General features: G+C 39.5%; 1 protein-coding gene across 5 annotated transcripts in view; it reads right to left on the reverse strand.

The window, feature by feature from the left end:
* Window positions 1-13,581, reverse strand: part of arhgap23b (Rho GTPase activating protein 23b) — a 36,965-nt gene extending 23,384 nt beyond the window's left edge. For 2 of the 5 annotated variants that reach the window (XR_013787797.1, XM_079477071.1), the window contains exon 1: window positions 13,127-13,484. Coding sequence is in view for 4 of the 5 variants with exons in the window: in XM_079477071.1 (XP_079333197.1) it covers window positions 13,127-13,135 (9 nt within the window). In the remaining variant the exon portion in view is untranslated. Of the gene's footprint in view, window positions 1-13,126 lie in introns of all 5 variants that reach the window. The other 3 variants (XM_079477074.1, XM_079477073.1, XM_079477072.1) reach the window with 2 other exon arrangements.
* Between the last annotated feature and the right edge of the window lie 1,099 nt (window positions 13,582-14,680).

Genomic DNA, 14,680 nt, shown 5'->3' on the forward strand with positions numbered 1-14,680 from the left:
TCTGAGGATGATATGGATGACAACACAGTTCAAATATTTTGCTGGAAAAGAATAACTCCACTCTTCCACTGACTGTCCATCAAGCCTCTTCCCATTCCAGTCACATTCCGCATGAGCAGAGAAGCTGCCAGATCTGATTTTCCACCGAGAAGGAAGAGCAAGTGCCTTGAAATTTGTGTGGAAAATAACATAATAGTCATGTGATACTGACAACAGGGCTACGGTTTGTTATACATGAGAAATTGATACACATACTGTAACTGAGTTGAAATTTCACAAAACTAAAATGCAAGTAAATGAAAGGGTGAACTAAAGGAATACTAACCTTAGTTCGGAACTAATTCAACACGACAATGCTTAAAGCGGCCCTAACTCAGACAGTTTCTGTATATCTCATGTGAATCTTGAGTACTTACAGAACAGTATCACATCCTTCAAATGTCCGTAGTCTTTAGTTTGATCACATTTATAAAAGACAGATTTAGCTGTACGACTATTTTAGAAAATATGCGACGTGTGTGGGGGGAGGGGGCAAACTAAAGCACGTGCTCACACATTGCCAAGAAAACAGTTTCACTTACCGCGTGCGGTTCAGGTCTAGAGTCTTTGAGCGCTGAGACCGGTTTCAAACGATCTCCAAATCCAGCGTTATATCCACCGTTTATATAACATTCATCACACAAATGCAGCGAACAAACAACACAGCTGAACTTCGCGAACATAGTGCTCTCTTTCTCTCTCTCCTGCACACAAGTGAAAGTGGATTGTGCGCATGCTCCTTCTCCTACTCGCCATGATTGTACCGCGTGCTTTAACGGGAGAATTGTCCAATAAGGGACTAAGAAAAGTTGTTACGTAAGGATTTGTCATGTTAAAAAAAAAAACGAAACCTGTACGAACACTAGGGGAGTGTATCGCGTACAGAAATACTACGTAATGCGTCCAATTCGTTTTTTGACAAGTTGACCATGTTAAGCATGAGAAGACAAGACGTTTAACACCGTAAATAAGTCAGAATGCATGACACACCGTTGCACCACCCCTTTAAGGAAATTATTGATTGAAGTGTGGCAAAATGGCTCTTTAGCGCCACCTGCAACATTTTCATAAAGCAGCCCTCGCCCTATGTTTCACGCACATGTATGCACAAATAAATTAGTGTATTACTCAGCTACTATTCATCTGTGCCATTTAATTTTTGTCTTTCATCACTACCGATGTTGGTCTTGCATCTGTGAAATTGTTTTTGAAAATTTGAGCCATGTATCTGCCAACGACTGGAACAACAACATTAACGCATCATTTCAACAACTAAGACACTCTGGCCGCATGATGCACTTCAGCTACATTAGAACCAAAAGCCTAAACCAAGCACAGATAAGCCGACCTGTTTTTCTTCAGGTGGGTCAGCTTAAAGTGATTGGGGGCAGCCACAGCATGATATTCTAAGTTACAAAGCAGCAGCTGGTCATGCAGACCTCTATGGAAGTGAAAGCGGGGGGACTGCCAACTTGCAACAACAAGACTTTGTTGACTGCTCCTCAGGCCTCATGTTATCTCTCCTTCATCCATCACAACCTCTCTTTCATTTCTTACCAACTAATGTGGAGCATTTCACCCCTCATTGAACATCAAACCATATTTGATCATCATGATTTCTCCTTCCTCTGATTTTTCATAGCATGCACATTCTTGTCCCAGTCCCCAGCTGGGTCGAGAATGTCTCCATTTTGTTCTTGCTCCTTCTTTTGTCCCTTTGATTCCAGCTGGTCTCTTCAGATCTACTGTCAGTCTTCGAACCAGGCCTCTTGAAGCTATCATACCTCTGAGAGAGGGGTGGAGCTGTTTCTTTCTGACTTTTCAACTTCAACCTACTCAAGCCTTCATGCTCTCGTCAGACAGGACCGGGTCGCACTTCACTCCAGCGGGGTATGGACAGTGGCTTATTGTCAATGGTGCATTTCAAAGACAGGATCAAGCCTGGCTTCTACCTCCCACACTGAGATATGACCAAGGCTCTTTCAGAAGCCCACTTATTCTTTCTTTTCCCCCATATTCTCTTTCATTATTTTGTTTGTCTATATCAAATGAAATGGGGCCTCTGTGTCGCTCAAGAACCAGCTATATGGCACATTTACATGACAATAATGTCATCATTTACTTAACCTCTTTTTTCATTGACTACCATAATAGCAAAATAAAATGGCAGTCAAGGGTGCCCAGTAACTACCGTTTGTTTTCTTAAATTCTTCAAAATATTGAATTTCAATAGAACAAACAAATATACAATAATTGGTGAATGATGTCCCAGAAATGATCATTTTAAACATTCTTCCGAATATCTATCTTTGTGTACAACAGAATAAAGAGATGTATATATAGGTTTGGAACAACTTGAGGGTGAGGTCACACAATTTCCCTTTATAGGAAAACTGTCCCTTTAAGATCTAATCTTAAACTCCAACTGACACGTTAGTGAGTTTTCTGGGTCTTATCTGAAATGCAGGAGATCCATCCAACAGTCCAATTCTTCTCTACTTAATCTCAATGTTGTCGAGGAGAAACAATTGAGATATTAATCTGTGATCTTTCTTTCTTATGTGGTAATCAGTACTCCGGCGCCCCTTTAAACTCTCTTTATACAAAACGGTCAAAGGTTAAGTATGTCTCAAATAATGCACTAAGGAGCCAGTCTGAAACGTTGTTTTAAGTGGGACGTAATGCATAAGTCAACAAGAAGATGGCTCAAGTAGAAAAAAGACCTTGCTCCATCCTTCCTTGGATTTACTTGTCACTCTGTGAAGGTCAATACTGATCTCTGACAGCAACTTAATGGCCATTCTTGAATCCCCGAAGAACAGCACAGTTGTTCTGGAAGGCCTTTGGGCATTTGCCTACAGGGACAACGACACCCAATTCCATGTCTCTGGGATCGTACAGGATTATTTTAATTGGACAAAGCCTGACATTTGTCATGGATGAAGAAATGTCCTTTGCTTCTGATGCACAGAATCCTCATTCTCTCTCACACACACACAAAAAGTCAGAAAGCTGGGTCAGGGATCAAGTTAAATATTGAGGGTGCTAGTTATAATGTATAAAGACATAACTACTAGTAACTCAAGCCCAAAGGGTACGGCAAAATGACGATTATAAACTGGAACTTTTCAGCGTTTCAGCCTTTTTTAATCAAAGCTTAATTAATTTCTCATTACTTAAGCAACTAATTGGACAAACGAATGTTTTAAAATACGACAGTGGTGCTGAGGAGAGTGTTGTTAAAACTCAGTGTTGCTTTAGAGCTATAATAACATAAACTCCAAACGTCATCAAGATTGTTTCATTTCAGTAAATAAAATATTTTAAAATGACATGTATTCCTCATAAGACTTAATCACTGTAGTTTTACCTTGAAATGTAAAAAATCATTTGTAAAATTTTGTTTTACCTTGAAAACAAAAGGTTCTTCTATGGCATACAGCGATGACATAGAAGAACCATTTTTGGTTCCACAAAGAACCATTCAGTCAAAGTTATTTAAAGAATAATCTCTTTCTTGTTTATAATCTGAAGAACCGTTTTGTCCAAAAATGCAGTATTCATAAAACCGCAAGAGACGTTATCAGTCAAGATTCTTAAGTGAGAAAGCACTGAGCACAATGCTATCTCAGGAGCTTATGACTTTCAAGTGTAAGTGCTATAGATACCAAGACATTCCTTGTGAACAACTCCTGAGTAAATTATTTTCACAGTTGCTATTAGTATGTCAAGAACATGCTGGTCACATGTTTCGTTTAACTTGACTGCTCCGTATCAATAATAGCGCTTATTTCTATTCCTAGGAAGTTTAAAGCTTTAAATTGCGGAAGGTGAATATTGTTTAGGGGCCGTAAACATCTAAAACTTGTGGAAAACGCAGGCAGAATGAAGTGCTTGGATCATCTGCACTTGCGGCGCTTGCTTGGGCATCTAATGTAAACCACTGAAGAATTGACATTTCTCGTCATAGGAATACACGTTTTAAGTGTAATGAACCACAACAGCCAACTCACCTTCCCCAAATGACAGTTTGGAAAACACATACAGTACTGTGAGAGCTGGAGTCGAAAAGCTTAGTATAGCCAATGGATGTACCGCCCACTATATATGGTAAATATTCCCAACGAGTTAATACAGAAACAATCTATTAAAGCATTGTTTTTATCATCTCTGTCCCCACCACTTTTCAGAACAAATTTAAGCCACTGATTCAGACAAACACACAGGATGTTATTTTTCTGGTTTTAGTTTATACTGTAACAGCAAGTTGACTGAATGCTTAGACCAAGATATGCATTAAAATATTTCGTATACGTTTAAACAACAATGCAAAAACAGCAAAAACAAACTAGCTCTGTTCTTTAGTGTTCTGCAGCAAACACTCAAATGGGATGTCTACACTAGGACCATACTATATATTTAGATTATTAAGACAATGATGTAAGACCAGTGTTGTGTGTTTTAACAATACCTTAGTGGATTATTAAATGTGGCAGCAAACATCACATATGTGGTCTTTTAAACCAGTCTCTAAAACGGTCTGAAACCTCAGACTACACCGTAAATACAGCTGTGATTGTGATGCACTCAAGCACTCCTACATACAAAAAAATGTACATCTCTGGGATTCAGTAAGACAGGGGGTCATTATAAGGCAAGCATGAGAAATATTCATCAACAAAAATAAAAAAGCACACAATTCTGTATATGACATGTACACTTTTCCTTTTGACAACCTTTCCAATCAACAAATTCCTATTGCTTCCTATGTTCCCCCGTGTGATCCAATAAAAGGCCAAATGATAATATCAAAAAGCTAATGGAGCACATTTCTCTGACATTTTATGCTAAGCATTCATAGAAAGTAAGTGGGTTAAGCCTGTGAGGGTGGGGGGGTTCCAGTGAGTTCCAGTACACTACGGGTAGGATCGGCAGCTGGACCGTACTAGCGCGAGCTTCAGTGGTCTCTGTACAGTTTAGAACAATGGGTATTGATACACGAGCCCCCGCCTTCTGTAGGGTCTTTCTTGAGTGACAGCCACAATGTCCCTCTCTGTGTCTATGTGGGCTGACATTTGGAATGTACTCCAGTCGGGTGCATATTTTTCATTCAGCTCACTTGACATATCTGTGTGCCAGTCTAAGCCCGTTGAACTTCTGGCACCTGACTGTCAAAACAATTTACAAGTAACTGTGATGTTATACATCCAATAGAATGTTAGCAAATATTTGTACCTCTCCGGAAGCCTGTTTTCAAGTTTCGCATGCATTTTATTCTGTGTATTTTGCATTTAAAAGTAAATAGAAACTTCAAATATATAAAAACACATGTACAGCATGTAAACATATAAATGAAGTATGCCAAGAAATTAAACTTACATCAGTTCGTGCACTTGGGGGTATTCCAACAAGGCAGAAAGCAACTCCATTCATTGGGCTATTTTGTTCGGTCAATAAAATCTATAGGCGGGATAACTCATTGACTTCTCCAAACAAAATGAAAACGAATTAAAACATAAAACAATAACACGTCATTTTTCTCAGTGTTTGTTTCAGTGAGTGAAACTCAGTATTCGCTTTCTTCAGTGAAGTTATTCATAACTGAACACGGCGTCCAGATTGACTCGCAGGACGCAAACATCCCGCCCTCTGCTCACGCGTGATGGGCGTGGTTGCAAGAAACACAACAGCACCTCTCGACCAATGATCTACTAATATATCGCGCGGGCGGAGCCTATTTGTTGTGAAGGCAATGCGCCATCAATGTTTACTATAATAACAGCATAAAGCGTCTAGAAAATGTCTAGTTTTAGGAAATTACAATTTTAATGTGACGTTGACATATTTGTGTTCTCTCTAGCACTTTTTCGTTATCAAACCCTTACTTGCAATGTCAAAATAGTCGTTTCAGAACACCGTCACAGTTTATATGTTATTTTTTTATTTCATTTAAATGTTAGTTTAATGTTTTATTTGATTCACAACAATGAGTGAAGTGTTTTTCTCATTTCGATATTAATGTTGTCAATGACTGTGTGTGGTTGGCTTGTCATGGTGAATGCAGCATCACATGAGTGTGTGTGTGAAACTATTGTTCAATGAAGCAAGACCTTGTTTTGATGCTTATATTAAGCGACTAGCCTTTAGGCGGCAGAGGTTGCACACACACACATTTTTACTTTCACACGCTCACATTTATTACATAACAAACACTGCAGGACATCACGGAGGACAAAAATGGGGCAAACATGAATACACACGTGTTTTACTGATTTAATAGTGTACGTGCTCCGTTGTGAAACAACGCGACAAAAAACTACGATCACGCAAAAGTTATATTTTAAATACTTGAATTCAACTCCAGCTCTTTTATATTATAAAAACAACAATGTGAACCCTGTATGACGCAACACTATTTGTCAGCTTCAATCTTCCAGCAGTACCTTACTTCACCGGCAGAGGTCACTGAAACTAAGAAACTTCATTATTCTGTCATTTGAAAACATCTAAAATTGACAGCTTCTCTGACATTTCTTTAGAAACGTATTACAAGCCGTTCAATGTCAAAACATTTAATAAAAAGCAATCATGAAGATTTACATCAGTGTTTGCTCAAAGAAAATGGTTGTGGTTACATGCATGCACACTCATACATATGTAATGCCCAAAGGTAAAAGATTATAAAATGTATATTTACAGCCCTAGATACAAATATATATAACAAAGCATCTGATCAAAATCCAGCATCCATTGATATTTAAAAAAAGTTTTAATGGAAATATTTTTGCTCCATGAAATCCTAATCCCTTTGCTGTCTATACCGGATTTGTTATCCGACCTATATGCTACATAAAACACAAGTTATGACTTCCTATATCAAACAAATTTTAAAAGCTTGTTTAAGTAAATAAAAATGCCATTGTTAGACTCAAGCTAACATGAAAAATGTGTGATGGGACAAACATCTGCATTTCTGCTGTGGACAGGAAAGAGGGTGTACATCTGTCGCCACAATGTGCTAGAGATCCCGGAATATATAATCCATTAATCCTGCCAGCAAACCATAAACTATCACAACCACAGAGGGATCATAAAAAAAGAATATTGTAGCTATATGCATTAAAACAATAAACAGTCAACAAATCTGTAACAGAGTGCACAATATTTTGTTGTTAATGCACAAAAATTACTACAGAAAATTATACATAATATATATAATATGTTTGTGTGTGTGTAAATGTGAGCCATGCATGTATTTTGGTCAAATCATTGCCTGAAGTATGCAGGTTAAACTTGAAAGAACAGGTTAACGCCTACATCAATTCTCATTTCCTCTTCGAAGAGAAAGGGGTGTGGCCTCATGGCCTTGCAAGTGTGATCAGCGGACCTTTCTCAGACCACTGAATGTACTTCCACTTAACTGGGGTCTATCTGGTCACGCAACCACACAGTCATTATGATGATGTGATGATGATGATTATCAATGTGAGAAGCAGAATATTATAACTCTAAACTGCTGAATCCTTTGCCTAGACCCTTGAACATTCCTGTATCATTTTACATTACAGTAACATAAATGAAAGATGATCTCGCTCTCTATGTACTGCTGCTGTTTTCTTTTTAGGTAAACAATTAGTTTAGATGAAATAACTTCCTGTTTTATTGTGAATGTCGGACTAGGACCATATTATCAGATGTTGTTTCATTCTCGTATCTCTCCAGCTGTTACCGTTCACTCGTGACCATACCATATTCTGCAGACACAGTTCCCGTAATGCTCTCAGTTTACTGTCATGCACTTACATGTACATACAGAACGTAAAATCTGTCATTAATTATTTTCTACATGCACAGAAACCTAGTCATTACCCAAAACTCACTTTGAATAAAATGTATAATTTAACTTATAGACCTATTCAGCCCAGGGTGACCTATAGAAAAGACTAAAATGTATCTTTTGTTTATGATGAAGAAAATCACAAATATGATCTTAATAGAAATGTGTGCATTTAAAGTAAGACGATATATGCATGGTAATATACATGTTTAAAGCGCGTCATTATATAAAAATATGAAGGTAGAATAACAAGCAGAAGAGAGGCACTTTTAGTGCATCCCCACAAACCAGAGTTACACTTAATCCTCTGTCCATAAGACACCCGTACCACTCACTATGCCCACGTTTCCCTGCTGTTAAACACCCACCTTTTCCACCCAACCATACTGCCCCACTACTTTCAGCTCTCATCACAAACACACATGCACACGCCCAACTAAGACCTTCCACTCTAGCAAAGGGTAAAAATAAACACACAATATGGTTAGCTGACTCGACCGTGTTTACTTCCTGGAAACGCTTGCTTTGTTCTCTCAGAGGCCCTGTTCATGTAGTCGTCTGAGATTAAAACTATTGCTGTACATTTCACAGGTCAAACTTCAGGAAAGTCTTCTGTTGGATTCCTTTATTCAGGCAACATACACAGAATGGGCTACAATGTCAGATTTTACCTGTTTCCACTAGGCTAGAAGAAAATACTCAGTTTGCTTTGACCAACAATTGCCCTTGCCAGGCGTAAAATGTATTTGTATATTATATTCTAAATGGTATAAGCTATAGCCAATTTGTAGACGGGGGATACAACTCACCCCCCTTTTCCCAATCAAATCTGTTTTCAGTGTTTTAAGGAAAGGAGTGGCCTGGAAGTTATCCAAGACAAGAATTCAGAAACAAAATTAAGAAGTCCTGCCCTCTTCGCTATCTAACAGCCACCATGCGTCCCACACCGCTCTGTGCAGGCTTTCGCTGCACTATTTATAACACAAACCTTAATGGATGGCCATTGTGAATTCCACAGACACTGCTAGAACGGATGTAAGGCCACAAAAATATCATGCGTGCAATCTCAATCTCATAAATCATTACAATTCTAAAATATATACAATAAAATTTGAAAAATATTTTCGAACGTAACCTATATCAACACATATAAGCACAAAAAGAGGGAAAATTCACAGCACATCATGCCTCAGGTGACATCAAACAGATGGAGCGCCATCGCAACACATAAAGTGCTCACGGGGCAGCATGCCGATGATGTCATGTTGAAACAACCTCTTCTCATCAGCCTGGCATCATTAAATGGTGATTTGTTTTGCCTGGAGATACCCAATACGCCTCTTTAGTGGAGCTATTAGCATATTTACGAATGAGAGGGTTGTATTACTGGGGTGAGAATCAGAATAGATACCATCTATATATTGATTTACTATAAATAACAGCATGGACGGAATGTCTATTTAAGAGCCAAGAGGCGAGGCCTTGATTATGAAGCCGTATAAAATGTCTTCTGATATGCACAGATGCCTATGGGTTGGTACGTTCTGTCCGAAAACAAAAACATATATGTATGTCCTAACAGTCAATTATGTCATTTTGTTCGAAGGATAATGTGGACAAAAAATACACTGTAGGCTGCATTCAGATGTATGAAGATACAATTCTAACTATAAGACAGCTAAAAATACTGTAAGATTGCCCTAACATACTGTATTTTTGTCCAATGGAAAATAAATAAAAGCTCAGTGAATTCATTGTTAAAACAAAGCCAAGCTTGTTAAATAAACACTGCTATAGTCTGTGCCACAGAATGACCGATGTTCAAGCATGTTTCTATATAATTCATTCTGACAAAGGCAATTCTGTGCGGTGGAAATAAATAGTATCCATGACTCTCTCTATTTAAGTTTGAAATAGGACACAACACAGTGTTTCTCAAACCCTCTTTGTGCAGTATTGAGATACACAAGATCTCAGAGTCTGACTCCAGTTTACAGTACAGACCTCAGAATTAAACATGTCTTGGAAAAAAATCGAAGATTAAAGGGACAGTTCACGCAAAAATGAAAATGTCTTTAAGATTTACTCACCCTCATGTCCTTACAAAACTAAATGACTTTCCTTCTTCTGTAGAACACAAAAGAAGATATTTTTAAGAACGCCCATATGCAAACAACACTGGACCCCCATTAACATTCTCAAAATATTGTATTTTGTGATCAACAGTAGAAAGAAAGTCATACAGCATTCGAACGACATGAGGGTAAATAAATGATACATGTTTGAATGTATCCCTTTGAAATGTTATTCCTACGAGGGAGATATTGGTTTTGTTTTAACTAATGATACAAAAATAATGTAAAACTCCAGCTTAAGACTTTTTTCTCTTGAAATACTTTATTTCTTTCATGTTACGTTAATTAAATGACTTATGTCTTTAAATGGGTTCAAAGTTTGTCATAATTGGATGAGAGTTGACTCAACTCTCTCTGTCTCAATGGCTCTGCTGCAGTGTTTCCTTTACGAGAAAAATCTGAGCGGATTTAACCAAGTCTTCAAGACATAACAAGGTTTCCCTTTAATCTCAATGATGGAAAGGATATTTCACTGATATATTATGAAGGTCTATGTATTATATTTCCTTCCTGTAGGTTATCACAGATAGAATTGTATGAGAGCGGGAGAGCAAGAACTGCTTGCTGTTTTTATTCTGTCAGTCAGACACGGAGAGAGGATGTGTGTGTAAAATAAACTCTGTTACCACATAATAACTAGTCCAGAACTTTTAAGGCCCTCATGATAACTTCAGAAAACAGATGACTGGGGTAAAATAAAAGAAACTAGATTACAAAGAATAAAGCAAGTATTGGCATTGGGCAAAGGCTAAACCTCAGACTAACACAGCAGCATTTAGATAAAGACTGCCGAGATGCTATTTGCTAATCACACAGAAACCCTTGTCTCCATAGAGCTTTGACAATCGAGTCTTTCAACCTCTTATAATAAAGTTCTACCAGTAGAAAAAAACTGGGGCTTGTAAAGTGAGTGCACTGAGGTCTAATGAGAGAGAATCCACCTTGGAGACAGAAGGTCCTGATCCATTAATGTGATGCATAGAGCACACGCCCATAATCACACTGTAACTGGATATAAGAGAACAAGAAACACTGTACAAAAAGAGAGATTTTTTTGCTTGAGTAATCACATTACATCACATCTGATAGACAGAGACAAATTGAGAGAGACTGGAGAGGCACAGCTTGACTGAAGACGAAACGTATTACGAGGCGACAGAGATGAGAGGGCATGATGGAAAGAAAGATGCAGTGACAGACAGGAGGAGGAACACAGAAAAGTCTAATTGCCACAGCGAAGGATCTGAGACACAGACTGAACCCTGAAGGCAATGAGGGCTAAAGTAAATCTACAGAAACCGAGTTACACGCACACACTCACGGCTCACATAATCAGGACGCCTCGGTTGAAGTATACTGTAGCTTCTGAATGATCATTGACTCTGTCTTTTGCTTTTTTCTCTGCTGCTCTCAGCTTCGGTTTCTGTCCCGTTCCCTCACTGTCATTTCCCATTTCCTCAATTGCCTCTTACCACATCAACATCCCACTACGGACCCCGTTTTCGGCACATCCTTTCCTCATTAAGGTCGGTATTCTGGTTAAGAATATTCAGAATATGTTACATGATCCACAGATGTCGGAACATTTTAGTACATATTAAACTGAGTAATCTATAGAAATGCACATCCTTTTCCTGCAATTTAACCTATTCCTAGGTAATTTAGTAACAACAACAAAAAATGTCAAAACAAATATTTTTTTAGTTTTGTTTAGACACACAGAGATGAAATAATGGATATTTACATATTCTGAATAAAACGTTTTTAGCACTTATAATGACAATTTTCAATGAATATAATAATAATTATTCAGATTCCCAAAACTCTCATAATGTATATAATAATATTGATCTATATAACTATATAAGAAAAAATTACTATCAATTGTAACGGTTTAGATTGACGTCTCTAGTTGTGTCGTAGACAGTTTGTAATGTATCCACATGCAGTATATTTTGGAATGTCCACCTTCTGACTCGACCTGACCTCAGTTCAGCTGTGTCAATCAAACCTCAAAAGAACCACCAAAATAGTCCCCTGCCTTTCACTTGAATGCACATTCATAAAATATCTCCCAAAGAATGTCCAAGCCACCCTTTTACAAACAAGTAAATAAATAAGGACTGTGATCAAAAATAAGAAAGGTCAACATAAATAATCATAAATGTAGTGTGCTTACAATCCAAGACATATAATTCATTGTTTACTTAAAACCGCACATGGTCACCATTGTAAATGTCTTATGTGTTTCTACAGCATGGATAAAAAACCATGATGATTTAGGATGAACTCTTTAACATACATCAAGCAATATTTTGACAATAGTCCTGCACTCTAACCTTCCTAATCCACCACAAACTGAACTGTCAAAGTGATCTGAAGGGCAAGAATACACTCTTCTCACCACAGGCCAATAACAGGAACACAGTGAAACAGCCAAGTTTCCCTACGCATCCTTGACCCTCTGTTCTCATTCTCACTCCAGGCTTTTCACAGAACATTTAGAGGCAAAGATGTTTCCTGCCATCTACGCTATGCCTGGACAAGACTTTATTTGGAAAGTTTTCTGTAACTAGGTTCTTGTAAAACAATGCTGGTGTGCTTATTCATCAATTCCATGACTAAAGAGACAATGTCACGATTTAGGGGGAAAAAGCCTGCTGGGAAATGAAGGGCATCCTTTTTACTTTAATAACAAAAGCAGTGCGAGGGCCGCATGCTATTTACGACTGCCAGCCACAGTCCTGAACTGGTTTTCCATTTATTTACATAAAATCCATATATGGACGATCCGGTACACCCATGATGACATAATAGTAAATGTATGTTAAAAAACAAACATGCACACATAACAAAATTCCCGACAATGATCGAAGCTTCATCAAATAATGAACCTCGTTAACGATTTCTCCATCTCTCTCGCACTGTTGCTCCGCGGGCACCGACAGGGTTTGCCGGTAGCCCGATAAAGTACCACGAATATCAACGTTACACCCTCCCGGCACGATTTACCTGCTGTGATTTTTGTTTACATCCCAACGCGTGTGTAAATCTCTACCAGGGAATAAAATCAAGTGTACATTTGCTTGCGACCCGCCCTCATTCACCCCCTCACCTGAGCCATGTCTTCAATGCGCGCCCCGGAGACTCCTAGTTCTGGACATGGCACTGAACATCGCGCATCTCTTCAGACATCTCACACACACTCCAAGACACGGGACACGCGATCATTCTTCCGTCACTCGCTAAAACAACCACGATCCCTCGCGTCCCATCCCATCGCTCGCCCCTCTTGTGGGAGTCACCGGTGCCCTGGGCACAGCGCAGCGCGCGGATGTCCTCGCGGATCTCCTCCTTCTTGCTCCGTCACGCGTTCAGGGTCAAAACTCGAGGAGTGCGATTAGCTCCAAAGGGTCAAAGATAGACTGTAAAAAGACTTGGGCGCGCTCCCGTTACCCGTGCGCTCGCTCTCTGTAAGCCGGGCTCATCTCAGGCTGCCTCTCCCTCCTCGGCGTGCCCTCCTCCCCCCCTCCCCTCAACAACCCCTCCCCCGCCTTCCACCCTTCCTCTTCCTCCACACACACACCCACAAACACACAAGCGGCGAATTATAGTAAGCGGAGGATCAGAGGGGTGTTACGTGACAACAGATAGCAGGGAACGTGCTGGATCTTCTAGCGACGTCACGCCCGTTTTCTCCACGGAGAGATTCGTCACCATTGACAACCAGCAGTGTGATTAGTGAGGGTTATCCAGCCATAGCGCATCTATAGGGCTTCCACTCTTCCTTCAAAGGAACATGGGAAATGCAGTACTGACGAGAACGTTTCTCGGCATATGCGCATCTTCTCAATTATTAAAAAAATGGTTCTTAAATACTTATTTTAATAAAGTGCCCACACAACCAGCCACGGGCTCTCGGGACATCCTTCAGCGTTTCCCTCATACTGTATTGCGGGAAACTCCCATCAACAACAGGAAGCTGCTCCTGGGGTGGTCCCGGTGTTTCCCACCTCGGATTCCTACTTGCCTCGAGTTGATTCTCCTGCAACAGTGCTTCTCGTTTTCTGTGGACAACGCAAGCCCCCCGTTTATACAAAATACAGCAATTGAGTCACCGCCTCCCTCTTAAACGAAAGATAACCCAATTTCCCCGGGGGGACAATAAATGCTTACTTGTAAACCAAGCCCACGTGCAATCTTATCGCTCGATAATACACCGCATAAATGGTTTGACGGGTTTTAACTGTCATGGATCGATTAGATTCTTGCCACTCTGTTGCTAGTATTGTGCGGAGGGCTCTTGTTCCACAAAGCGGGTTCTGCGTAAACAACAGTAGGACTCAAAGTAAACATCTCGGTCTGTTTGTTCCCGGGGGAAATGCGGTGTGCAACGGTGACAATCAGCATCTCGTTTGGACGATCAGTCCGTTAATGGACAACATGGCTTGCATTGTAAGAGGACGACATCTAGTGGCAAACAGCAGAAGCGCAACGTGTGTCGGCGCGCATCGAGTAGGGCAGAAGGAAAACACTCATTCATTAAATGAGGAAATGAAAGATATTCATTGTACAAAACTGCACGGAAAATAAAAAGAACTAAAGAATTTCAATTTAAAATGTCACGTCTTTGTCAATTTGAAAATACAATTGGCAATTCGACATCTAC

Source organism: Barbatula barbatula (assembly GCF_947034865.1).
Source record: "Barbatula barbatula genome assembly, chromosome: 16".
NCBI lineage: Eukaryota > Metazoa > Chordata > Actinopteri > Cypriniformes > Nemacheilidae > Barbatula > Barbatula barbatula.